This window comes from Polistes fuscatus, unplaced genomic scaffold (genome assembly GCF_010416935.1).
Source record: "Polistes fuscatus isolate 324 unplaced genomic scaffold, CU_Pfus_HIC Scaffold6, whole genome shotgun sequence".
In the NCBI taxonomy this organism is placed as follows: Eukaryota; Metazoa; Arthropoda; class Insecta; order Hymenoptera; family Vespidae; genus Polistes; species Polistes fuscatus.
The window spans coordinates 7,256,699-7,284,140 of NW_025113140.1; the positions used below are offsets into that span (position 1 = coordinate 7,256,699).

Below are 27,442 nucleotides of genomic sequence, written 5' to 3' on the forward strand. Positions count from 1 at the left end.
GATATTGCCTATCATTGCATTAAATGATTCATTTTTGTAGATCTTTTTATCTTAGTTGTTCTTCATTATAAGTTTCTTCCATTTATGTTTTCTTTTTATAACTTTATATGCATTTACAAAATCAGTCTTACATATAAGCAATCGTTTTGGTGATTCTGTAATATTTTTATTTGCAAGTAAACTTTTTATCATTATTGCTATTAATATATTAAAGTATGATTCTTTAAATAGCGAATACTTACTGTTGTTTTCCAATAGAGGACTATACACTTGTATCTTTTCAGTCCATTTTTAAAGAACTTTCAGTTACCATATTTTTTTCTGATATTTCTGAATTAGAAATGTCTAATGAACAAGTAACTGTATCTTCTTTTACAGAACTTTTGTCAATTTCATGATTAACAACTATTTCAACTACCTTGTGGTCAGTTTCATCCGAGACTGGTGCATCCAATGGACCCTTAGTTTGTTCCTGTTCTAATAACTCCTTATTACTATGATCAGTATTGGTGATTGCGAGTTTGGTTGGTCCTTCTATATCTTTGTTATCCTTCTTTTCATCTATATCATTATTCTCAATATTCTCTATATTCATGGATTCCTCAGTTTCGTTATCTTTTTGAGTATCTTCGATCATATTCTGTATTATATCATCGATACTAAGTTCTTTTAAACTAATAAAAACATTTGCTTCTTCTTCAGATGAAGTGTTGCATTTATGAACACATTCTTGTTCTAATAATCCTGTTGAATTATTTTCATCCATAGAACATATAATGGTATCACTTGGTTTTCGTGCTTCTTTGTTCACTTCTTCAGGATTTTCTTTTGTATCGTTTAATTCAGTATTTGACTCCATATCGTTATTAGTTATTTGTTCCTCTACTATATGCTCTTCGGCTTTGGTGTCAGTACTTCTGCACAAAGGCAAAAGGATTTCTGTAATATCTTGTCCATGCATGCTTAATTTGACATGCATAGGATCTTCGTCGTCAAGAACTTCAAATTGAAACATGGTTGCACCATCAGCTGCAAGATCTTTAAAAGTTTGACAAGCTTCTTCGGACCAAGATGAAATATAATCTGGCATTTGTAGACCACATCTTTTTGACAATTTAGGAATATTAACAATATCTTCGGGAAGTAATCTTAATTCTGTAATTATAGAAGTATTACCATAGTCTATATAAAAGACATTCACGCCATTTTCGTCTTGTGATAATATTTGTGCTCTGTACCATTCTTCATCTTCGGGATATTTTGCTGCACAAATTGTACCATTCTCCAAATTAGTCAATGGAAGAAAACTCGGTGCGTCTTGTAGACGATCCGACATTACTTCTAATTCAGCCATACTAGCCTCTGCTTGTACCCAAAATTCAGCTGGCGTATTAACGTGACTTATTACTACATTAGGTGAATTTTCTTCTCCGAGAGGTGGTAATCTTTCTTCTATATTTGTTACTTGTTGTTTACAAAAAACAGCTAATAAATCTGCCACATCTGTATCATCCAAAGTTAATCTTACCAATGATGTTTCTTGTTCCTTTAGAACATCCAAAAGAAATATTGTAGCGCCATCGGCTGCTAATTTGATAAATTCTTGGCATGCTTCATCAGACCATTCTTTTATATCTTCGGGAAGGGCTAAGCAGCATCTTCGAGACAAAGGTGGTATTTTGACTAAATCCTCTGGAATAGCACGAATTTCAGTAGATACAGCTGAATTTCCATAGTCAATGTATAGAACTTCTGTTTCACCATTATTGTGAGATATAACACGTGCTCTATACCATTGTTCATCGTCTGGATATTTGGCAACGCACAATAAATTTTCTGTTATCTCGTCTACCTTGGGGAACATATCTGCAACCATAAATCTATCAGACATTACTTCTAAGTCAGCAATGGATTTTTCTTCCTGAACCCAAAATTCACTTGGTGAATCAATATGACTCACAAATGCAGAATGTGGGTCTAATTCTAACTCTACTATTTCATCTATTAGATCCTGCTCTGCATATATTCTTACAGCATGGTGTTCTTCAACTAACATTTCACTGATACTTTTATCATTTACGAATAGTTCGACTCGTTTTGGTATACTGTCAGCAATTATTAAAGCTTCTAAAGAATCAGCTGTCATTACTAAATTATTAAAACGGTCACAAGTCGCTTCGCTCCAGTCTTCCGAATCTACAGGAATAATATCTAATCTAGATTTAGTTGAAAATCTTTTTATTGATTTTAAATGATCTGTCAGCGCCCGAATTTTATCTGATTTGTTATCAATTACATCTGTTTTTCCATAATCGATAAATCGTACCATCACAATATCTTCATCGCCATCAAGCACTTCTGCTCTGTACCACATATTATCAATAGAATAAACTGCAGCACATAGAGAACCTTCTTCTAAGATGCCATTTAATAATGGACACGCAGTAATATAAGTTTGTAATTCTGCCTGTTTTTGTTTAAGAATTTTAGCTTCGTCTGTTAATTGAATCCAAAACTGACTTGGAGAATCAATGTGAGACACTATCACATTATATTTTTGATTAATTATTAATTGAGTATTTTCCAATTCATTTTCAGTCAAAGATTTCACTAAATTCATCGAACGGAATCTATCGCTTATCTTTTCTTCATTATCAAATAATTCAACTACCCACTTCTTATTTATATTAAAAAAATTAGCAGTAAGACATCTGTTAGATAATTGTTCTTGTAATATATTTGTTTGTTCAAATGATGTACCATTTAGAGTAACTGTTAACGAAGCATTAATTGCTAATTGATATGGTGAATAAAATTGTGGGTCCAGTTCCATAAGTGATTCAATATTAACTTCCTGTGAGTTTCCATAATCAATTAAATTTACATAAACACTCTTGTCAGCTAATTTAATGACTTTTGCTCTATTCCAATAACCATCTTGAGATTTTACAGCATATAACATATTTATCTCCGGTTTTGATACTTTATCAAAGTTAGCATAATGTTGTTTTAATGCTGCCCCTAATTGTACATCTTTCTCGGCATCTACATAACGTTGTAGCCAGATACTTCCTGAATGATCTGCGTATGATACTATTACTTTATAAGTTTGATTTAAAATAGGCATAGGCAAAATAGGATTAATTTTTTCATCCAAATCCTTTTCGCTTTTTATTTTATTACCCATTAAATCATATAATTTAACGATAAGTCTACAATAAAGAAAATAAATTTAAATTAAATCATTTATAATTAACATTCATAAATTTAAACTATTATTACAATTACCTGTTATTATTGACTTCTTCGACATATATTATCAATTCCTTATTCTCAATCGTTTCTTTCCAATTTTTATTAGTTTCAAAATATAATGCATTAAAAAGGCAGCATTCTATTGGTTTACTCTGTTTAACAGTTTACATTTATATAATAATATAGTAAAAAATAATTAATCTCATTTATTTCATATTATTTTATAAAATTAAATGATGTGATACTATACCTTATATTCCTTGTTAATCATAGATTTATCGTCGCTACAGTCCATAAATGAAGAAAGCTCAATGTAAAATTTGCTTGCACTTTCTACATTACAAACTTTTACTTTTAATGTCTGTCCATTCAAAAGACCTATGTCTATTTGTTTTATTTCAAGCTGTTTTTCTAATTCATTAATTGAATTATCTGTTATAGAAGAAAATTGTTTGTTAGTTTTAAGGGTATTCACATAACTTAATATGAATTCAATATGCATAATGTATTTACCCTCAGCAGGCATGGTAGTATCTGCTACAATATAAGATGCCAAATTTTTTTGTACTAATGTACAAGAAACATCTTGTTCACAATCATTCAATGAAACAATATACTTATCATTTTCTATACTATGAAATAAACATCCATATTTATCAGCATTGAAACAATCATCAATTGCTTGTGTATTAACTTCAGACCATTCTGAATTTACAAATGGTTTAATATTTTGCAATGAACAATAGTATGCTTGCTTTGGAAGTTGCATTAATTTTCTTTCAACTTGGTAAATATTATTTTTATTTACCAAAGAACGATTTCCAAAATCAATATATTGCACAATATATTCGTCATTTTTACTTTCAATAATTTCAGCACGATATAATGCTTTATCTTCGGAAAATATTGCTATTGCAGGTGATCCTATCTATGTACATAAATAAAAACATTAATGTTATTTATTATATTGATATGTATATTATTACATCTGATAAAACTATATAAAAAATATAATAAATAAGTAAATATTAATACCTGCAGCGGATGCATAATAGGCTTTCTGTTAACGTATAATTTTTGTATTTCATTCATCATGTTTCTAAATTCTAACTCCTTATCAAGTATTTGACAATAAAAATTGTTAGGATTTATAAACCACGTAATTATTACATCTTTGCAAGATCCAAACTCAATCTGTTCCACCACCCATTTTGAATTAGATGATACGTAATCATATGTATTAGGTTGTTCTGTTGTGCCTGCTTGTGTTATTTGATCTAATGCTTCCTCTCTCAATTTCATTATATCAGTGTCAACTAAGAAATCTTCATTTATATATTTAGATCCTGGTACATTTTCAATAATTTCACGCAACATTACTTCGTATATATTATTTTCTTTTTTTATAAATTCAGCCTCTAAATCTTTTTCATTCGTTTTATTTGAAAAACTTTCAATCAAATTTGAATCCCACGTTTGATTTTTTACTGCAAATAATTTGCAATTAATAGATTGCATCGGCAATTTCAAAAATTGCTCTTGAATTGCTTTGATTTTGTCCAAATCAACTGTTTCTACGTTTCCATAATCTATAAACTGTACAACTGCTTGTTGTTTCTCAACAGATTTGATTATAGCTCTATACCATTGAAGATCTTCACTATATTGAGCAATACAATATTTTTCAGGTTTCATTTCTGAATGTTTTAAAATATCTCCACCATTTTCATATGTCGATGCGATATCTTTCATAAGAATATCTAATTCTAAATATTCAGGATTCAAATGAATATAAAAATTAGTTGGGCTATTTATGAAAACTATTTCACACGTTTTAATACTCCCGAGTATAACATTTAATGAAGGTATTTTAATATTTTCTGAAAATAATTTAGTTGCTTGAAGTTTTCCAGTGTTTTGCATATTAATGTTCCCATTAGTTACTCCTAAATTTATAGACGTATTTCCAGATTCAGAAGAACTCTCTTTGTTATTAGATATGACATTATTCTTATAATTTGCTCTATCTCTCGAATGATGCACTTTTTGATTATGTTGAATAATTGTTTTTCCACCTTTGTCATTATCATTATCGTTCCATCTGCTATTGTGTAATCTTGCCGATACTCCTTCTGTACGAGGCTTTCCACCGCGACCACGAGCACGACGATTAGAACTACTACCTCTACCTCGTCTACTACTACCTTTGGATGAGGTATCGGAATCTTTATCGCTCCAATGTTTATCAAAACCACTACTACGATTGAATCTAAAATCGTTACTAACGGGTCTACCTCTGCTGCGAGAATCTCTTCCAATTTTGTGAAACGAATTTGTATCATTATAATTTCGTCTATTGCATGGCTCATCCTTTATTATTTTGTTATTTCTAAACGATTCCTTACCAAATCGATCATTTCTCAAAGTGTCATGGAAAGAATTCGCTTTTTCATACCTATTATCTTGTTGTCTTTCTCCATTTAACTCATTTCTCCAGGATTTTGATTTAGTATGGTCGCAATTACTATCGCTTGCTATGTTTTTACTAAAATCCTCCTTATTTGGATTATCGCTAGAAAAAACAATTCATTCATATTTACTTAATCAAAATAAAAATGTATAATGTATAACAGAAGCAACAAATATGATTATGATTATAATAATACACAAAGCTGTATAAAAAAGATAATAAATACAATAAAAACAAATTAATTGCGTACATATAGGAAACACTTTTTAATACACAAAAGTAACAAATACTTGTAAAAGTTTTTGCTCCCACTTTTACGTGCATTTTTAATTAAAATTAAGTAAATATACATTATAAAGCACAATTTAGTTAGATATTGAAATTAAATAGCATTGGTGTTTATAGCGTAATAAATAAATTAATATTAAACAAAATTAAAAATATATAGAATGCTATACAAGTAAAATATAGATTGTGCATGTAAAGTAGAAGATAATAATGTTACTTTTTTTTCTATTATATTTATAAAGAAGAAGAAAAGAAAAAAAAAGCAGAAATATTTGTTTTATTGTATATGTTACCGTATTTCTTTTATATTCTTCGATTTATCTTTCACTTGAGGTTCTATATTTAATGATGCCTTTGGATAAGACCTAATTTTAACAATAGATTATATTATAATTAATTATCTATTGTAAATATAATAATAAATCTATAAATTGTGTGTGATATTAAAGAGGAAATTTATCGTTGCAATGTTTAAAACAGAAAGACATAAATAAATACATTACCTATGAATTTTTTTAGGGACTTTCATAGAGTTTTTATGTTCACTTTCATGAGAATTTGATTTAACGCTCATATTTTTATCCGCATGAATATATCGTTGCAATTGATTCTTTATGTCATCTCTAATCTCAGGATTAAATAAATCAACTACTAAACAACCAGGAAGTACGTCCATAACTTTCATGTATAAAGATTTTTCTAAAATTAACATTTCAAATTGTTTGGAATATTCATCATTATTAATTGGTAACATTTCATGACCCCTTAGCATACATCTTATCGCTTGTGCTGGTAATTTTGTCACTAAATCATTGTGAATTGTACGCAAAGACTCAGCAGTTAAGGTTTTTTCATTACCATAATCTACATATAAAACTTTTATTCTGTCTTCATCGACGTTAAGAATTTTTGCACGATACCTAAAAATAAATAATCGATAATAATTGTATGTATACGTGTGTGTTATTAATAGTAATATTACTGTATATTAATATAGTTGCAATTTACCATTGGGAGTCGTAAAGAGCGGCGCAAGGTGTTCCTGCCAATATTAAATCTGGATGCAGATTAGGTGCAGATTGAATATATTCAGCCAAATAAAGCATTATGGATTCAAGAGATTTATCATTATCATCAAGTTGAACAAAGAACTTTTTAAGATTTTCTACGAAGGAAACGTGTACATTTTTTTCTACACCTTTGGATAATTGTTTCATCTCTTGATATTCGACGGTATTTGATATTGTTCGTGGTACTGCAAATGCTTGTCTAAGAATATCTTTTATATTTTTATCATTGTCATACAAATCTCCATATTGTATAAGCGGCGGACCTTCTGGTGGACGGACATGCAAGATAAGCAATCTTCCTGAGACTATTTGTTTAAAATAGACACACATTTCTGATGTTACGTTTAACTCCTTCACTCCGCTTAAAGTAAATCTTATTGAAAGTACTTTAGGATTGATATATTGTGGTGGTAATTGAAAGATATCTGTATATGGTAATATTTCAGAATGTCCAAAATCAACGTAATACAATTTACACTTATTTTCCATTACAGCCATTACTACTGCTCTGCATAAGACTTTATCTACCGTGTAACGACCTAAGCATACTGACCCAGGTAACGGAGGTTCTCGTAAGGGCTCCGTTGGGTGAGAATTGATATCTCCCATAAGTTTAGATAATATTTCAGACATACTTTCAATTTGAATAGAGAACTTTTGCGGACCGTCTTCGACGTGAGATACATATACTTGATATTTAGAACCAACTTCTAAGACTCTTGATTTAAATACTAATGCTTCTTGAACTGGTAGATAAGATACAGGTTTGTGTTGCTGAACATTATAAGACGTGGGAACATTCCGCCATGTACTTTGACCTTGCATTGCATGATAAGTAGAATGCGGATTAGTTTGCGTTCTTATGCAATTGTCATTTATCATTCTTCTATCTTGCATTTGATATGATATTTGTTGTATGCGTCGTAATCTGAAAAACACATTGAAATTCTTGTTATAATTATATAAGAAAAATAAAGTCACTATTATATATTTTAAGTTTATCATATAATTTTTACTTGAATGAATCTTGCGTCGTAGCATCCAGAGCCATACGTCTTTTTACCAAGAGTTCGGCAAAGTCTTCATTGTTGTAATATAGTTTAATGAAAGTATGATTCCCCGTGTTAGAAAGACAGCAAGCTTTGTATTCGTTATATCGTAATATTTTTTTAATAGTTTCTATAATCTCATTATCCCAAACATTATTAATAGGAGCAACATTTGCTAATGTAAATTCATACGCTACTGGTGGAAATGACTGGAGCGTTTCCGATCCAGGTATGTTTCTCAATAAATACACTTCATGTTGCGGTAAGACTTCAATGTTACCATAATCAATGAATTGTAATAAGACTTTACCATCTGGATATATATTACATACTCTAGCACGATAATAACCATCATTTTGGAATCTTGCACAACACAAAGCGTTAATAGATAATCCTTCTTGTAATTCAGGATATCCGGAACCTATAGAAAACTTTTCAAAAAGAGGTAAGATCAATCGTTCAACATAGGTAGCTGAATTTTTATCTGTCTGACCCCATATCTTTAAATACTGATGTTCTGCCTCTATATGGGTTACGAAAATAACGAATTCTGAATTTGGTTGTATAGTCGCCATATTAATACTTTCTCTGTAAAAAATATTAATATTATTAATTAAAGATACATTATTAATCAAACACATGCTTATTTGTAAATGATACTTTTAGTGCATACAAAATTCTTATTATGAACCATATATTTTTATTATTTAAAGTAGAAATACTTTATGAATATATTTTTATAAATAAAATTTATAAGAATGAAATGACTTTACGAGTTCACTTAATGAAATAATTTGTTTTCTTAATTCTATGCCCTTTTTGTTATTGAATTGTTTTTGCATGCTTTATCTGTTATTATTTCGAACAGAAATATTACGTAGCAGAATATATAGAATATTACGCTAAATAACTAATTCATCTACCTTCCAAATCTCCTAGTTTACATATCCTATTTTTTATTATCTTCTTCGTTAAAATATTTTCTTTAAATTGATGACACTATCTTAAATATTCTTATAATACTTCGACACAATATACCATTCTTCTGATTATTACGGTACTCAGTCTAATTCTTCTATCTAGGTTAATTTTAACATATTGTCAATGCCGCCAAATTTAAATTGATTTTGCATAATTTCACTACCTGTAAATTACTATATATTTTCATTTATTTCATCATCAATTAAACTTAATATAAAATATAAAATATAAAAGTAAACAAAATTAATAATTTTTCTTCTAACAATATAATATCTGTATCAATAAAAATATAATTATATTCTAATAAACTTTAATTGTATATGTATATATATATCTATTATGTATTGATAGCGATGCTTTCCTAAAATTTATCAATCAGTACATAGTAAAATTTTTTTTTTACATTTTTATTCCTAATTTAAATATTAATGTTTCCATTAAAATTTTATGATTCTTATGAACTTTAACATAAAAGGACGATAGTAACTAGATCAAATCTTCCAATTATCTCAATTAATTGAAACATTTCTACAAGTAATTTTAATTCAATATAACTGTTTATGAATGATACAACGAGTTATTTATAGAATTCTAAAAAAAAGAAAGAAAACTAATAAATTTTCAAGTTTATATACAAATTTGCACTAATATAAAAACATTACAAAAGTAAATATATATTTTGTCTGCTAATTATTAATAGTTAGTTTGTACGTACCATAAGTTTTACACTAAACTTCCATTTGTTGGAAATAAAATAACGTAGAAGTAAAACAAAAAAAGATAACTACATCATAGTTACTTCTTTTATCTTACGTCCTTCTGTACCTATTTTTGCTATTCTTGTTGGTAATTATTGAACAATTAACAAAATAAATAATTAGTATTATTGAAATATCTATTTTTTTTTTTTTTAGGTTAAGACAATACAATTATTCAACATTCAACTTAATTCTGCGTGTAAATTAATCGAATTTATTAGATCGATTTAAATGATTTTTAATGGAATTTGATAATTTTTCATGGAAACACACGCGTATTATTCTATGTAATCAGTAGTCGATTTTATAGATGGCGGGATGAAAGGATTAGGAAAGTGAGGGAGGTGAGTTAGGGAGTTCTCCGATACGTGTTGATGTTTACAAACTAAAAGTCGTAGGATTCCATGTAGTATAGAACAGCTTTGGATTAAATATTTTTTTGTGCGATGGCTCAAGCGAAACATAATTTGCCAGAAGCATCTAACGGGACAATGATGGAAAAGGAAAAAGACAGTAATGAAGATAAAGAAGGTATGGATTTATATTAGAGTGATCGATAAATTGGAGTATTAAATGATTCAATTGATTAAATGATTACAAAAATATTATCAAGAACAATATTCAGCAGGTTCTGTAACGATACCAGAATGTGCAGTTTGTCTTCAACCTTGCATACATCCAGCAAGATTACCTTGCAATCATATATACTGCTATTTATGTGTAAAGGGTGTTGCTAATCACAATAAAAGGTGTCCTATGTGTCGTCAAGAAATGCCATCCGATTTTGTTGAAAGACCACAATTGGTAGAAGTCGATGAAGTTAAGGAATTAGAACGACCCGAAGAAGAATATCAATGGTTTTACGAAGGCAGAAATGGTAATATTTATTTTTATTTATTTGTATATATTAATCATTCTTATATCTATATGTGAACGCGTGTATTTATTAAGGTAAATGTATCTGTTTAGAAAACAATATAAATAGAATAGACACTAATGAAGTTAATTAGTTTAGGAAAATCCAATGAAGAAGCTACAATATAAACATGAAAAGTGTATAATTGTACTCATCACTTATTTTGCAATAAAAGAAAAAAGTATTAGTAGTTTTTGTATATTTAAAAATTGAAGAGAATTTAGTTTTACTTTTTGCATTGAGATTCAGGCATGCTTAGGTAAATTTGTAAAACTAGCACGCGCACATAGAAAAGTTGATATTCTACCGCTTCTTAGGTTGGTGGAAGTATGATTCAAGGATCAACAAGGATTTGGAGACTGTATATGAACTAGGTGAAACTAAATGTGAAATGTTGATCTGTGGCATACTTTATGTGATTGACTTTGAAAAGAAATGTCAGCACAGAAAATATCAGCCACGTTACAAAAGAAATATCAAACGAGATAGAAAAGATGCACAATGTAAAGGAGTTTCAGGTGTACGATAGTTTATTTATTAAAGTAAAGTACCTGTTTATGTTGAATTTATAAGCGTATATTGATAATATATATTTGAGATTTAAATATTGAAAAATAATTTGAGGTAATGTAGGCATTTATAGTAATAGAAAGGCGAAACCTAAACAAAATTGATGAAATAGATATAAAAATTGAAAACATTGATTAATAAAATTTGTACGTTTTATACAATATAATTACAATTAACGATCATTTGTAATACTACTTATTATGTGATAGTGTCTTGATTTTTTAAAATAAAATATATTATATTTTTTCTAAACTTATATTTATTTCCTAAAAATTTCCCAACTGAAAATTATTATTAATAATTTTATGTAATTATATGGAATAATTCATTATCGATAAATAGATAATATGTATTAAACTAAGTTGTATTCATAAAACAAATTGTTACAGGATGGTGGCAGTATGATCAACGTACAAGTCTTGAATTAGAAACTGCTTACAAACAAGGAAAGAGGACTTGTGATTTATTAATTGCAGGGTTTTTATATATTGCGGATTTTGGTTCCATGCACCAATTACGTAGAAATGATCCTTCCAGGAGAAGAAGAATTAAACGAGATTTGTATAATGTTCCAAAAAAAGGAGTCGCTGGTTTGAGACTGAATGTTCAAGAAGAAGAAATGATTAGAGAAATAAGAGGCGCGGAAAGGCCAGCAAGTCCTGAAAGCGATACTATAAGTATGTATTATTGATAAAGTATACAAGCGTAGAATGATAAAATTAAACATGTTCTTTTTCTGGCTTAGGTGGAGATGGTACAAGTACTCCTATACCACCAAGTAATACTCCACAAACACCAGCTGGTGGAACTGCAAGTGGTGATGCTACGCCATTAAATGATAGAATGGATCAAAGATCTGATTCTTTGCATCAGGTTTTAGAACAAATGCGTTCATTAGTATTAATAGAACATTTATCATTTAACAGTAATAATGATTTGGAAGAAACAGCAGAGGATGAATCGGTGTCTGAACACTCTATACTTTCTTGTATACCAACTTCACATGAATCGGATGAAGATAATTTGTAGAAAAAAGAAATATGAATTTCACCCTCTCACTTATTTGTGATACATCAAATTATTGAGAAATAAAATACAACCAAAGAACTACGTTATGGTTAACAATCACAAATATAATATTAAGAAGTAAATATTATTCTGTGATATGCCACAATGCACAGAGAGGGCCCTTAAATATCAACTTCTGATCGATCAGAAAAATTAAATCTAAGAAAATATTAAAATTATTGATTAAATATAATATTGAAATATAGATCAACACTTGTAAAACAGTATCGATAAAATCAACTAATGTAATATATGTAATATGAGCGTTCCTACTATTCTTTTAACTACATATAAATGAAATATACAAAATAATTTTGGACTATATAATGAAATCAATTGAGCACTTCAAGTTTCTTTAGAAATAAAAAAAACATTAATTATATTTATTAAAAAATAAATTATTCGTTTCAAGAGAAATATTCAAATGTAATATAATACTTGAAGTAGCTAAATAACTTTCAAGTTGAATAAAATATATTCTAAAAATATAGTGTTCATTTATGCAACGAAAACTATAGTACGAATCACAATTATTTTTACATATAATGTTATTGTATCTAATTATGTACATAGATTTATAGCGAGAAAATACATTATCATATTTTGCAAAACATAACAGCCGCATATTTTATTTTTTTGAGCAATCTGACACTTTACACTTTTCATTGATACCAAATGTGATATTAATTAGAGAGCTGAAAGTTAATGTTAAGCAGCCATCAGCTTTATATTATTTGTGATAGAATATATAGCATATAAGATATGATATACATTATACCAAAAATAATATCACGTCCTCAGGTTTTATCACGTGAAAATTGTCACTTTTAGAGATCTAGGGCTAATCGTGATTCTAATATACAAAATTGCTATTTCTTTACAATTTGTGATTTAACTAAAAAACATTTAAATAACGACAAAAAAAAAGGATGACTAATTGTTATACATGAAAAAAACAGGTTTTGAAGATTAATTAATAGAAAAATTATAGTATATAATTTTATTTTTACTTATATATAATGTATGTTTGAAAAATTATAATAAATACCTTTAATTACGAGGACGATAAGGATTACCTTTCAATTTCGTATTTTCAAATAATTCAAAATAGCAGTCTCATTCGAATTATTAACCAATTGCAATTCGCGCCAGGCATGCTCAAAGCGCTATTATACCTGCAACCAATCAGCGAGCATGTAAATTGTAAATATATTCGCGTTATATTTAAAAACATAAGACATACGACATTTTAATGAATATTGTGTTGATTATAATAATAAAAATGAATAACAAGTTTTATATATATATGCATATGTTACACTTACATCATATAATGTTTAAATATAAAAGTTAAATAATCGAAAATATAATTTATTTAAGCTTAACTATACTGAAAAGATATTTTCGATATTCACTTTTTGAAATTCATTATAACACTTCTTTGATAATTACTGAAGTCAATTAGACGTACGTTTTTGTAGACAACGTCAAGTTTATCGAATTAAAATTCTTTTACAATTAATATAAAGTTACAATCTATATAATGTTTAAATAAATGTATTATTACCTGTAAATTTTAATGCTTAAATAAATGTAAAATTACTAAGAACGTAAAGTATCTAATCTTATCAGTACGTAGAAAGAACTTTGATTGTTACTTGTTGGAATTTAAGTGAATACTCCTCACTCGATATCTGGATAGTCAAGGGATTGTTTATGAAATGTATTATTACCTGTAAATTTTAATGCTTAAATAAATGTAAAATTACTAAGAACGTAAAGTATCTAATCTTATCAGTACGGAGAAAGAACTTTGATTGTTACTTGTTAGAATTTAAGTGAATACTCCTCACTCGATATCTGGATAGTCAAGGGATTGTTCATATAAATGATATTGTGATATATTTTATATCAAGTTTCAATCTACAAATAAATTTAAATCGAAATAAAGAATTATTTCTTTACATTTGTGCACGAGTGATTTAGTAAAATCAATTATTTCTTATATTCGTCATAATTATATAAAATGCTGAGCTTTAAAGCATATTTGACAACTGAAGGGTCCCCGAAGGAAGAAGAAATTCGTAGATTTTCTGTCGAGCCCAGAGAGGTGACCAAATTCATATTTTTGAAGGATAAAATACAAGACACTTTTTCAAGCCTACAAGGGAAACAATTTACTATCACCTGGAAAGGTAAAAATATTTTAATCATTTAGATTAAGCCGTTGATTAATTCGATGATACAAATGTTTATGTCTCTTTGGATTTGATGCACATTTTAAAGAAAATATTATTCTTTTATTTTTATTTTTATTTTTAATATTTTTTAGATAACGAAGATGATCATATTGCAATATCAACCAATGAGGAGTTGGATGCTGCTTTGGAAGAAATTAAGCATCAAGATTCTCCTAAATTATACATAATAAAACATGAAGACGATCAGAGAAATGTATACGTTCAGCCGGAAGAAATAGCAGGAGTGTTACATCATAATATCTTATGTGACGGCTGCAGTAAGGATGTGAAAGGTTTTCGATACAAATGTATCGAATGTCCAAATTACAATTTATGTTTTGATTGTGAATCGAAAGGAGTTCATCTAGAACATTGCATGATTCGTATAGCAAAACCTTCACAATTGATAGAAGGCTGCCTTGGGTGCTTCTTTCACGATAAAAATAATCTATTTCATTCGATTAACAAAAAATTATTTAATTGATGATTTAACAAAATTTAACAAAAAAATTATGATTTAACAAAAAAACATTTAAATAACGACAAAAAAAGTATGACTAATTATTATACATAAAAAAACAGGTTTTGAAGATTAATTAATAGAAAAATTATAGTATATAATTTTATTTTTATTTATATATAATGTACATTTAAAAAATTATAATAAATACCTTTAATTACGAGGACGATAAGGATTACCTTTCAATTTCGTATTTTCAAATAATTCAAAATAGCAGTCTCATTCGAATTATTAACCAATTGCAATTCGCGCCAGGCATGCTCACAGCGCTATTATACCTGCAACCAATCAGCGAGCATGTAAATTGTAAATATATTCGCGTTATATTTAAAAACATAAGATATACGACATTTTAATGAATATTGTGTTGATTATAATAATAAAAATGAATAACAAGTTTTATATATATATGCATATGTTACACTTACATCATATAATGTTTAAATATAAAAGTTAAATAATCGAAAATATAATTTATTTAAGCTTAACTATACTGAAAAGATATTTTCGATATTCACTTTTTGAAATTCAATATAACATTTCTTTGATAATTACTGAAGTCAATTAGACGTACGTTTTTGTAGACAACGTCAAGTTTATCGAATTAAAATTCTTTTACAATTAATATAAAGTTACAATCTATATAATGTTTAAATAAATGTATTATTACCTGTAAATTTTAATGCTTAAATAAATGTAAGATTATTAAAAATGTAAAGTATCTAATCTTATCAGTACGTAGAAAGAACTTTGATTGTCACTTGTTGGAATTTAAGTGAATACTCCTCACTCGATACCTGGATAGGTAAGTGATTGTTTAAACAATTATGTAATTATATTGATTATTAATTAAATATTAATTATTTGATAAATTATTTCTATTATAATTAATTATTCATGCTTTTTAAGTTAATTTTTTTCAGCGAATGAAAGAATAATTAAGTTTCTCAGAATCTAATATAATATAATTGGTGCAATATTTACAATATTTAATATCGTTAATCGCCAAGTATTAAAAATATCGATTGATATTTTGATGATTATAAAATTATAGATATTTATACAAAAAGTAATTGATACGTCTATTGTACACGTATGCTGTATTGTATTACGAAAAAGAAATTCACGATTCAAGAAATAAATCAGAAATTTATTAGAATGTTCCTGTTTATGATGCAATTATACGGTTACATGACTTTAAACTTTCTCGCTTAATAGTGTGAGTCATATCTTACGTGTGAATGAAGTTGACATAATGCAGCTTCGAATTTTGCATTTCATTCAAAAATGGCGCTGAATGATACTTTCTGAATTCAAATGTTATCGCTATCATATTTTTGTTATTATAATCAAAAATTGACGAATAAGGACATCGTAATCATTTTTTCATAATATTAGTAAAATATTAACTACGTTTAATTATAAATATATTTAATATCGCCGATATATACTTAAATATATATTTTAATTATAGTTCAATTTTACTTCGTCAGCTATACCACCATTTTGACTTGACACATGCGCTTTAAACGGTGACGCGATCAATATCTCCCAACACAACTATAAAAGAATTGACAAGAGGATTCGAAGACATATTGCGTCTTATTAACGACCAAGATTTTACATCGTATTGATATATTTTATATCAAGTTTCAATCTACAAATAAATTTAAATCGAAATAAAGAATTATTTCTTTACATTTGTGCGCGAGTGATTTAGTAAAATCAATTATTTCTTATATTCGTCATAATTATATAAAATGAGGCGCTTCAAAGCATATTTAACAACTGAAGGGTCCTCGAAGGAAGAAGAAATTCGTAGATTTTCTGTCGAGCCCAGAGAGGTGACCAATTTCACATTTTTGAAGGATAAAATACAAAACACTTTTCCAAGCCTACAAGGGAAACAATTTACTATCACCTGGAAAGGTAAAAATATTTTAATCATTTAGATTAAGCCATTGATTAATTCGATGATACAAATGTTTATGTCTCTTTAGATTTGATGCACATTTTAAAGAAAATATTATTCTTTTATTTTTATTTTTATTTTTAATATTTTTTAGATGACGAAGATGATCATATTGCAATATCAACCAATGAGGAATTGGATATTGCTTTGGAAGAAATTAAGCATCAAAATCCTCCTAAATTATACATAATAAAACATAAAGACAATCAGAGAAATGTGTACGTTCAGCCGGAAGAAATAGCAGGAGTGTTACATCATAATATCTTATGTGACGGCTGCAATAAGAATGTCAAAGGTTTTCGATACAAATGTATCGAATGTCCAGATTACGATTTATGTTTTGATTGTGAATCGAAAGGAGTACATCCAGAACATTGCATGATTCGTATAGCAGTACCTTTACAATGGACATCACGCTATGGTAGGCGCTTGGTTCACCATATGAAAAAATTTATACGTAAGAGCAGTATGTATAATGCAAGAACAGAAGAAACTAGAGAATGTCCAGCTATGAATGAAAGACATTACGCAAGATCTAGACCAAATTGCGATAATTCTTCATGGGTCGACACTTTCGCTGATTATTTTAATGATTGGACCTATAATGCAGGTGAGTGTCCCATGAAGAATATTCCAAAACCACCCGAGACAGCAACCGAAGCTATACCTTCGACTAACGAGTCTTCGGCATCTAAAGAGGCTAAAAAAGAAGCTAAACCACATATTGATCTTTTAAAAATAGTAGAAGACAATATTGCACAGTTCTTGAATCCTCTTGGAATAGATATAAGTATGAAAGTTAAGAATGATGAAAAATCTGACATTTCGCAGAACAATGTTCCCAATAAAAAACAAGCTGATACAAAAGTAGGATCTGATGAAAATCCTGCTAAATTTCCCGGCGAAGGGAGAAAATTGAATGAGAAAAATATGAATAACCCTGAAACTAATGACGAATCACCCTTAACAAATAAAAAAGAATCACTTTCTGAAAAATCTGATAAATCCTCAGATGACGAAGATTGGACTATGCTGAACAAAGATGAACGCTCTGCTTCTGTTGCCCCTGCTGTTCCTGTTACTGATCAAACTTTGCCTACTTCTTCTACTTCGTCTGAGCCCATTTACGAAAATGTGCTAAAGAAGGTATGATTTGATTCTGGAAAATATATCCGTATTTAAAGTAACAAAATGTTATAAAAAAATATATATCAAATAAGTTATATTAATTTGGAATATTTAGGTCAATGCTCCATCAGCTCCTGTAACAGAAGAGCCAAATGGAAATCTTTATCCATCACTACCAAAGCAAACTCAGCCAAAAATTACGTATCATTCAAATCCAAAGATTCAAAATGCTGTTGAAATTATGATGACCATGGGATTTTCTAATGACGGTGGTTGGCTTACTCAATTATTGGAGATCAAAGACGGTGACATCGGAAAAGTTTTAGACATGCTGTCGCCAGTACGTGAATGACGCAAATTATTTTGACAATATATCTTATATAAAAAAAACTTAAGGGAAATCTTACATAAATTTAGAGTTATACACTTTTGAATATTATTATAGTAGACATTCCAACGAATTATTAATATGTAATTCTATATACTTTTCTTAAATATATTATGCATGTAAAAACGTAGCATTTCTAGATGTTTGTGTTCTCTAAATTTTCTGGATTATAATAATATAATAATCAATAAAGTATTGCAAGGTTTAAATCGCTGCTTATTCTTTTCTATGTTACCTAAAATTATAAAAATGTAAACGTATTTAAAATTATACCAAGATTTTATTTAATATAATATATACTTTTAAAAGATATAAAAAATGAATAAGTTTTATATTTACTTCATACTTTATTTGCAATATTCTTATAAAGATCTACAAAGTTTCATTATTTCCAATGGATTTCCGGCAGTCAATGCCCATATTTCTGTTAATCCTTCTGGAGTTATATTTCTTATCCACTTTCGGTCACTATAATATTCCATTATTGATTCAAATTCTGTTTTATTGTAATTTTTTACCCAAACGGGTAGGAAAGGATCTGTAAATTCAAAGCCCTCTTTACCAAGCAAATATCGAGGATTATCAGATTCCTTTCTTTCCTATTAAAACAATTTAAATATATCATAAAATTGTTTAATCATATTTTATAAATAAAAGTTTAAATATTTTAAATTATATTTTATTTTATATTATTACCTTGCATGCTCTAACATCTACTACCAACACAGCAGCTCCATTGCACCAATCATCTTTTACAAAATTTATAAAAGACAAAGTTAATGATATTTGTTGAGGCTTCATCCATATTTTAGCATCATTACGTATTCTGGTATGATCTGACCAAAATGAGTTGTAACCATCTATAGCTGCTAAAACTTTACACTTTCCTGCGATGCTAGATTCTTTTAATTCGGTCAATAATGCATCTATTACACCTGTTGCATATCTCACTCTGTTAATACCAAACTCAATCATTTCTAACAAGGGAGTACCCTTTGATGATAATTCTCTTACATTCCATTGATAATCTTTCGATATTCTAAGCTAAAAGACAAATTTAATTACAATGATAATTTAACAAATAAACATCTGCAAATACTTACATCAAGTTTTGATAAAAGATCATTATTCTGACTTTTAAAATATAATAACCATTTTCCTGCATCGATCGGTAAATCAATAATACCTGGCATTGTGATTGAATTAGCTATTTCTTTTGGAAACATAAACCAACGGTTAGCTAAAATTTAAAAAGTAAACGTACTTGATTAGATATTAAATAATATGTACAACATAAAAGGCGATACAATTTTAATGATAATTTTACATACGAGTAGGCACGTGAACTATGATCATCTCCTTCATAAAAGCGTAATGTAATATATGCGTTATCACTAATGATTTTCCTGTACCATATTTTCCATCTATAGATATTTGTAATTAAAGAAATATACATGTATTTAACGTAGCATGATTTATGAAGTAAAAGATATTATAAAAGGATACATAATAGATATTTGTTTATAGGCCTACTATAATCAGCCTGTTCTAGGTATGACAATATTTCTATCGCAGGATTTCTAACTAATAATGAACATTCATTGAAAGTATTCGCTAGGGCTAAATAATTATTAGGAATTCCACTAATTTTATAAAACGTTTGAACAATGTTGTCTGGTATTGTATATAATCTATTCAAATGTTGTTCGTTATGATTTATTGGATTGGATTCAATTGTACGGAACGTTTGAAATTGTTCATTTTGTGTATCTTTTGGCGATACATTAGCCAAAGTACTATGTTGTCTTTGCCATTTAAATCGACATAGATGTAAAAATAATCCTAAAAATTATTTAAACTGCATAATGATACACATGTTGAATATAATTAATAAAATTTACATAATAAATAATCGTTGCAGTTTCAAGATTATTATAAATAAAAACTTACGCGATGTTAATGACATTTTTTACAATATTCTCTTTAATGAATATACAATTGATAATTAATAATTAATAAATATGTTCAAGTTCTCTCATAATAAAATTAACATTTAAATAAATATATTATTCTTTCTTCATAGGGCAAAACAATCATAAGTTATAAACCAAGAATACACTCGGTGATATGAGATACATAACCTAATATTACTGCATACTGTCATCAGCGTCATCTGGTGCTTTATAAATAAGAATGCAATTGCATAATTTTAAATTTGAAATATCGATGATTTCCCGTGCGATATTTTTTGATGAACGAAATCTTATTTAATAAATAAAGATTTCAAATTGTTTTTCAAATTGTTAAAAGAACTTTATTTTCTGTGAGAAAAATTGCTTCAAAAAATATTGTTTTTTCGAGTATAGTTTATGAGTAAAAATGAAGCTCTGTTAATAAATAAAATAAATCAGAGATAATGAACAATTTTGAATAAATCTATTATAATCTAGATTAAAAGGTTTAATATTTATCCATGATATATAAGAATTTTCAGAATATTAAAACTTTAAATAAATATACGATATAAAAAAAGAGTATAGAATTTAATACTTTATTTTTATATATCAAATTTATATATATATATTAATAAATCACATTTAATATAAAATTTTGCTTTATATTCTTTGACACAATACCTCAAGTGCTTTGAAATATGCATATTTAATGTCAAATTCCATGTCGTACCAATAATTAATAGCTATGCACGCATGCGATTGTCTTACATGATGAAACCAAAGAGAAGGAAGATATAATATATCCCCTTCTTTTACTCTTGCTTCTAATCTTTGTACATTTTTATATTTTGGATATCTATAAAAGTAAGTAATTATTGTATTAAGAAAAGAAATAATAGATATTTTGTATATTTGTGACTATGATTGAAAAAAAAAATAATACCTATTATAATCTGAATTGAGAGGGTCAATATTTATCCATGGTATCCTATCAAAATTTTCCGAATACTCTGAATCTAAATTATTCCTAATATTAACTGGTTCGATAGTCCATTTTCCAGGCTCTATTTCTTTATACACAGCAGGCGGATATTTTTCATATGGAATCCAAGGTAAATCCGTAGGAGGATGTAATATGAAAGTTTTTTCGCCTGACACTACGCAATATATGTTTTCATATGGGTCTTTATGCACTACAAATTAAGGATACAGATGTGTTAAAAAGAATTTGAAAAGTTACGGTTTAAGATTTCATTTTTTTAAAAAGAAAATAATTTTACTAGATGTAACGGCTCTGTGATCACCCATCCAAAAATTAATAGCGTCAGGCTTTTTACCGAAGGCATTTGTAGCCCACAAAATATCTGTATCGATATCATCCCAAAGTTCAGTGAAATCTTTAAAATTAGAATTCTGTTTCTGAATATAAAATATACTTTCTACTTCAGGATTTTCAAGAGTATTTAAAAACTTAGACATTGTCAGAGAACGCTCTTCTGGCATAACAAAATATTGTTTCGTTATATCTTCTAAAACACATTTTGTTATTGCATCAGCATACCCATTAGGTGTAACAGCTACAGAAACTAATTTATCTCCTAAAATCTCTCGAAGATAATTTATAGACCATTTTTTGATAGCTGGCCAGTGTTTGCAACCATTTCGTATTATTACTGGTAAATTTTTTGATACATAATCACGATAAAATATTAGAGGATCTATCGTACCATTTATTTCTGCTATTTCATTTCCTAGGTATAGTTCTAGAAAATGAAAATAAATTTACAAATACATATGATATGAAAATATACATATATATATATATATATACACAAATATTCTTAACCTCAAAAATATTATACACAATAATTACATATTTACAGTTATTTTAATTATTTTGTACAGAATTCATATAGATTTAATAATAATTGCATTTCGTGCTATATTTTTATTAATTCAATACAAACCTTTAACTTCTTGCGAAAGAACCTGACATGCTTTTTCAATTTTATCTGTTGGATCTATCATAGTTTAATGTATTTAAAAAAATAATAATAAAATAATATTTTATTATTTTATAAAATCTTATGAAATTTTCAAAACATAATTATATTATTATTAAAATTAATAAAAAACGATTAAATTACAACGCTGATTATACAGTTATTCTTTTGATACGCTAGAACGCCATCTTATTTTTAACCTTGTTCCAAAACGCTTTCCAAATACAACAGTAATTACTAAAGCCGGTTTCAGCATACATCTATTTTAAAAACAAGTAAAGTAATAGTTAAATTGATATTTTATTTATTGTAATTTCTTATTTCAATCTATCAGTGGTGAATATAAAAAAAATTTCATTTTAGCAATAGAATTTTGCTAATAGTTTTACTTTCATTTTAGGTTAAATTATAAGTTTGATGCGTTTCTTATTGATTTAGTCGCATATCTTTGATCAATTTTATCATATTTAAAGATAATTTATGTATCATTTGTTTTAACTAATTTTCTATTTCAGAAATTATATGTTTGTTATTATAAGTTGTGTTAACTTTAAGAAAAAAGATCATGCTCAAAGAAATTGAAAAAACATTTTTGTTAATTAGTAGAATTAATGAGAAATAATAAGAAAATATGTATTTTTTAATTTTGAAGAAACACTATGGTAAGAGGAGGACGTGGTGGAATGCTCAGAGGTGGAAGAGGTGGTATGGGACGTGGCATAGGATTTCCTAGGAAACAATTTCTACCACGGCATCCATTTGATTATACATTGTGCGAAGTAGCATTTCCTCGTGTTAAAGCCGCCCCAGATGAGTCTGATCTTCAATCTGCTCTTGTGAAAAAGAATACGGATATGTGTCCGACTCAGAAAGAGCAAACTTCTATTTTAAATTTGGTTACAAAATTGCAAAGTGTTTTGGACAATTTAATTGTTGCTCCTGGAACTTTCGAAGCATGTGTATGTAAATTTTATTATTCTTCTTTTTATTATTATTAGAAAAATGTTAATGTACTTATGAAAACAAAAATATTTGCATTTACAGCAATTAGAAGAAGTGAGACAAGTTGGTAGTTTTAAAAAAGGAACGATGATCAAAGGTCATAATATTGCTGATATTGTTGTAATTCTTAAAACACTTCCAACTAAGACAGCGGTTGAAGCACTAGGAACGAAAGTCAACACTGATCTTAAGACTGGAAATCCCAAAGAAGTTTTCAGGCTTGTACAGACGGAACGTGGATTTGATATCTCAAATAATGAAGCTACCGTAAGAGTATTAATTACAACCTTACACCAAAATTTACGTAAATTGGAATCAGATCAACATTTAGATGTACAAATCTGTCAAGGTGATTATATTATTATGAGTTAATTTTTGAAGAACTTATATTTATATATCAAGAAATATAATTTAGTTTTTTATTCTTGTAGGACACTTGGCAGCAATTCGACACTCTCGCTGGTTCGAGGAAAACGCTCATCATTCTAGTATTAAAGTTCTGATTAGATTACTGCGTGATCTTAGAAGTAGGTTTGAAGGATTAGAACCGTTGTCACCATGGATGTTGGATTTACTTGCGCATAATGCAATAATGAATAATCCAAGTAGACAGGCATTGCCAATAAATCAAGCTTATAAGAGAGTTCTTCAATTACTATCTTCAGGATTATTTCTTCCAGGATCTGCTGGTGAGTAGCATAGTAGTATATTTCTTCAGTTAAAAATAATCTAAAAATAGTGTAATATCTAATTAATATTTTATATAAATATATTTATTTTATTTCAGGTATTTCAGATCCTTGCGAAGGTGGCAATATTCGTGTTCATACTGCGATGACTTTGGAACAGCAGGATTTAGTGTGTTTGACTGCTCAAACCCTATTACGTGTTTTAGCTCATGGTGGTTATAGACCACTTCTGGAGGGTACTAACAAACTAGCTGTTGAAATGAGTGTATGGGCAGGTGGTGTTGTCGCTAGTCCTTTAGACAAAGCTTACGAACCTCCTACAGAACAAGAACAACAAGAAGATATGGAAGAAAGTAACGAAGAAATGATTACAGAAAATGCGTAACTTCAATGATTGATTATAACTTTCATTGTAAGACGTAAAAAAGCACTTATCTATGTCATCAATCTGTGTTTATTAATATAACGTATTATACATTTATCAAAAGTGATAGATTTTTTCTTTTGTATCGACGACGAATACTTCAAAGATTTATTTTATAACGACAATGGCATGATAATTAATTGTAAGTCCCATTCTTATTAGAATCATATGTATTATTTCTAGATTGATAATGGTCATATCATTTTTGACCTATAAAATAAAAGCCCTTCAATTTAATCTACAAAATATTTTATTACGTTAAATATAATATCATATTTATTGTTTTGATATGTAACAATGATACGAAAATTTTAAGTCTTTCGTTAACTTTTAGATTAATGTATCTTCTCTTTATATAGATTTATATTTTTGTATCAATATTATAACGATGACGAATTCACTAATTTGCTAAAAAGATACGAAATTTTCTAAGATGTAAGATATAGAAGACAATCTTAGAAAAATGATATGACATTATTTGTTCAGCTCAAACACTTGGTGTATATCGAGCGTTCCGTCGTAGAAATAAGCATCTAAAGAAGATTGAAATAATATTTTTATATAAAAAAGTTTTTACCGTAAACAAGGATCGTTTTCGGGAGTTCGACTGATACGAGCACAATTGACAGATCGTACATTGGCACCGACGCGTACAGGAACCTTGAAAAGTTTACCTTGGGGCATGCAAATACATACTTTAAATTGTTCTTGATCTGTAGGATTTTGTACGAACATCGGTGCAATTGGTATATTATCCATATCAATAATAACACCATTTTTCGTATCAAATATGATATTTCCATTGAGACTTTTAAGAAAAACATCGTTACTAGCATTCCAAACGATCTCTTTGCTTTCCATTTTGATACCTTCAGCACCGTGTAATGAAATCCGATCGTTCGAATCGATTGTTAAACTTTCGTTAACCGGAGACGTTATTCTATGAGTCTGTGCTATTTTTACATCAATTTTCTGGACCCCATTTGGTAGACCAAAATTAGGAAAATCTGTTGTAAAATAGATTGCCCCGGTACGAGAATCTTTAACTTCGAACGATTTAACTTGGGATATGCTCGTACCATTTGGAAGTAGTTCTACACGAGAACGTGAACTTTCCTGATCCAATTTATCCTTAACGTCGATTCTAATACCACCATCGTCCGTTGATATTTCCATCGGTTCGTCGCCGTAACTTTGACATACGCCGGATTGTAAGCAAAGCTAGAATCAAATTTCATTGAATTTAATAATCAGCGTGCAAATGTAATATCACATGTATTAACAAATATATTGTGTAAAAAGGAATTCAACAATAATACTTTGTCCAAATCCGTACGGCCGTAAAATTTGACGAGATTTTCGTCCGGTATCATTTCCATTGCTTCCATGCCTTGACTGATTCTTAACACGGCGAGAATTGTGATACTTAAAAATAAATTACACAGGCCAATTATTGCCAAGAAAAATGTTAACGTCCAAAGGCAGTAACGTTTCCTCGATGATTTTTCACCGATCGGCGTTGATCCACGCGACGTAACGATCGTAGTTCCATTAACATTTTCCGAACTAAGAAATCATTATTATTATTATACAATTATATATATAAATTATAATGATTAATATGAGATAGGAATCTTCATAATCACCTTATACGAAGACTACTGGTACTATTTTGATGAACGCTCTTTCTAATCAATGGTCCATCACTATTCGATAAATTATCTTCCGCTTTGGACATGGAAGGTGATCCAGTGTCATTTCCACAGGCATCGATAATGGCCGACATTGAATTAAGCTAAACACACGTATACCTATATACATACAATTATTTTTATTTCGCTAATTAAAATAAATATTCATATTAATTAATTCCAAAAAAAAAACAAGAGAGAATACAAATAAAAAATATCATTTGTATATTATATTTAATGTTAATTAATAATCCCAGGAATTCATTTTTTGTTTTTATTTTGGATTTAAATAACGAATATAAAATATTATTATTGAAAATTTGTTAAGCATCAATATAGTTGGGGTAGAGTTCGACGTACTATTTTTTGTTCTTTTTTTTTTTCTACAGTCTTGGTCAATGTTCGATATAAGGGAATCAAATAAGAGATTGAATCCAGTATCGATTGCTTTACGTTGCACACAATATTTGATCTAAAGATCAAGAAGCTTTTCAACGATAGTAGGTAGTAGGTAGTAGAAAACGCAAATAAACGGATACAGTTGTTAGACTCTTGAAACGTGTGAAAGAACGAAACCGATTCGACCGAGATAGACACTGAACTAGCTAAAATCTGGCGGCGCTTGCGCGTCTAAAGATCAATGTCGAATATACTTTGGAATGTGTGTCTACCTTCCTTTTCACTTATACATATATATTTTATACAAATTCCTTATCTCTGTCTTTTAAATAAAAATGCAATAATTATTTATCCGAAATAAATTATTCGAACGATCAATCTCAAAAATAAATATATATATATATATTCACAATATAAAATGTTAATCAATGAAATTATATCTACGTTCAGAATTAAATGTTATAAGATTTGGTTTTCCTCGTTTGTTTCTTTTGATCAGGATTTATGTGAAATAAATGTTAAAAGTTTTTGGTTCATTTTTTTGGTGTTCTCAGAATTAAGACGAAATATAAATTGTGAGAAAAGATTGATAAAAATGTCAATTCA

At 28.3% G+C, this 27,442-nt stretch overlaps 8 protein-coding genes and 1 long non-coding RNA gene across 17 annotated transcripts; 5 read left to right on the forward strand and 4 right to left on the reverse strand.

The window, feature by feature from the left end:
* Positions 1-92: 92 nt before the first annotated feature.
* On the reverse strand, positions 93-9,955 carry LOC122523579 (maternal protein tudor-like). 2 transcript variants are annotated; one of them, XM_043645422.1, is made up of 12 exons: positions 9,829-9,955; positions 9,056-9,276; positions 8,100-8,720; positions 7,022-8,011; positions 6,517-6,933; positions 6,307-6,378; positions 4,291-5,827; positions 3,769-4,183; positions 3,506-3,687; positions 3,289-3,407; positions 243-3,212; positions 93-155 (listed from the first exon to the last, which is right to left on the reverse strand). In XM_043645422.1, exons 3-11 carry the CDS (start codon positions 8,705-8,707, stop codon positions 281-283), a joined length of 7,272 nt encoding a protein of 2,423 aa, XP_043501357.1. In that variant the 5' UTR covers positions 8,708-8,720; positions 9,056-9,276; positions 9,829-9,955; the 3' UTR covers positions 93-155; positions 243-280. The 2 variants fall into 2 exon arrangements, with proteins under 2 accessions (XP_043501357.1, XP_043501358.1); XM_043645423.1 differs by lacking the exon at positions 6,307-6,378.
* LOC122523581 (E3 ubiquitin-protein ligase RNF146) lies at positions 9,868-13,041 on the forward strand. 5 transcript variants are annotated; one of them, XM_043645426.1, is made up of 6 exons: positions 9,868-9,959; positions 10,028-10,402; positions 10,497-10,748; positions 11,105-11,305; positions 11,747-12,034; positions 12,103-13,041. In XM_043645426.1, the coding sequence occupies exons 2-6, from the start codon at positions 10,318-10,320 to the stop codon at positions 12,384-12,386; spliced, it is 1,110 nt and encodes a 369-aa protein (XP_043501361.1). In that variant the 5' UTR covers positions 9,868-9,959; positions 10,028-10,317; the 3' UTR covers positions 12,387-13,041. The 5 variants fall into 5 exon arrangements, with proteins under 5 accessions (XP_043501361.1, XP_043501363.1, XP_043501364.1 ...); XM_043645428.1 differs by having other exon boundaries at positions 10,500-10,748; XM_043645429.1 differs by lacking the exon at positions 11,105-11,305.
* A 1,365-nt stretch (positions 13,042-14,406) lies between these two features.
* LOC122523309 (sequestosome-1-like) lies at positions 14,407-15,119 on the forward strand (the record flags this gene model as incomplete). The annotated part of the gene is made up of 2 exons (XM_043644981.1): positions 14,407-14,620; positions 14,758-15,119. Coding segments are annotated over exons 1-2 (531 nt in total), but the record flags the coding sequence as incomplete, so codon positions are not given.
* Positions 15,120-16,194: 1,075 nt separating this feature from the next.
* On the forward strand, positions 16,195-16,753 carry LOC122523584. Its single transcript, XR_006305327.1, has 2 exons — positions 16,195-16,559; positions 16,660-16,753. It is a non-coding gene; the product is annotated as an uncharacterized LOC122523584 (long non-coding RNA).
* Positions 16,754-16,872: 119 nt separating this feature from the next.
* Positions 16,873-18,882, forward strand: LOC122523582 (sequestosome-1). Of its 2 annotated transcripts, XM_043645432.1 has the most exons (4): positions 16,873-17,114; positions 17,252-17,767; positions 18,170-18,303; positions 18,401-18,882. In XM_043645432.1, the coding sequence occupies exons 1-4, from the start codon at positions 16,946-16,948 to the stop codon at positions 18,635-18,637; spliced, it is 1,056 nt and encodes a 351-aa protein (XP_043501367.1). In that variant the 5' UTR covers positions 16,873-16,945; the 3' UTR covers positions 18,638-18,882. The 2 variants fall into 2 exon arrangements, with proteins under 2 accessions (XP_043501367.1, XP_043501366.1); XM_043645431.1 differs by having other exon boundaries at positions 17,252-18,303.
* Positions 18,883-19,000: 118 nt separating this feature from the next.
* LOC122523583 (28S ribosomal protein S29, mitochondrial) lies at positions 19,001-20,662 on the reverse strand. Its single transcript, XM_043645433.1, has 6 exons — positions 20,624-20,662; positions 20,180-20,515; positions 20,005-20,097; positions 19,777-19,913; positions 19,370-19,717; positions 19,001-19,272 (listed from the first exon to the last, which is right to left on the reverse strand). The coding sequence occupies exons 1-6, from the start codon at positions 20,637-20,639 to the stop codon at positions 19,036-19,038; spliced, it is 1,167 nt and encodes a 388-aa protein (XP_043501368.1). The 5' UTR covers positions 20,640-20,662; the 3' UTR covers positions 19,001-19,035.
* Positions 20,663-21,246: 584 nt separating this feature from the next.
* On the reverse strand, positions 21,247-22,701 carry LOC122523587 (bifunctional peptidase and (3S)-lysyl hydroxylase Jmjd7). The gene is made up of 4 exons (XM_043645439.1): positions 22,596-22,701; positions 21,909-22,391; positions 21,572-21,821; positions 21,247-21,484 (listed from the first exon to the last, which is right to left on the reverse strand). Exons 1-4 carry the CDS (start codon positions 22,654-22,656, stop codon positions 21,289-21,291), a joined length of 990 nt encoding a protein of 329 aa, XP_043501374.1. The 5' UTR covers positions 22,657-22,701; the 3' UTR covers positions 21,247-21,288.
* A 37-nt stretch (positions 22,702-22,738) lies between these two features.
* Positions 22,739-24,809, forward strand: LOC122523585 (interleukin enhancer-binding factor 2 homolog). 2 transcript variants are annotated; one of them, XM_043645436.1, is made up of 5 exons: positions 22,739-22,911; positions 23,284-23,590; positions 23,676-23,982; positions 24,065-24,322; positions 24,421-24,809. In XM_043645436.1, exons 2-5 carry the CDS (start codon positions 23,291-23,293, stop codon positions 24,705-24,707), a joined length of 1,152 nt encoding a protein of 383 aa, XP_043501371.1. In that variant the 5' UTR covers positions 22,739-22,911; positions 23,284-23,290; the 3' UTR covers positions 24,708-24,809. The 2 variants fall into 2 exon arrangements, with proteins under 2 accessions (XP_043501371.1, XP_043501370.1); XM_043645435.1 differs by having other exon boundaries at positions 22,745-22,906.
* Positions 24,713-27,065, reverse strand: LOC122523586. Of its 2 annotated transcripts, none has more exons than XM_043645438.1 (4): positions 26,798-27,065; positions 26,393-26,541; positions 26,066-26,312; positions 24,713-25,967 (listed from the first exon to the last, which is right to left on the reverse strand). In XM_043645438.1, exons 2-4 carry the CDS (start codon positions 26,530-26,532, stop codon positions 25,320-25,322), a joined length of 1,035 nt encoding a protein of 344 aa, XP_043501373.1. In that variant the 5' UTR covers positions 26,533-26,541; positions 26,798-27,065; the 3' UTR covers positions 24,713-25,319. The 2 variants fall into 2 exon arrangements, with proteins under 2 accessions (XP_043501373.1, XP_043501372.1); XM_043645437.1 differs by having other exon boundaries at positions 26,393-26,557; positions 26,798-26,889.
* Positions 27,066-27,442: the final 377 nt, after the last annotated feature.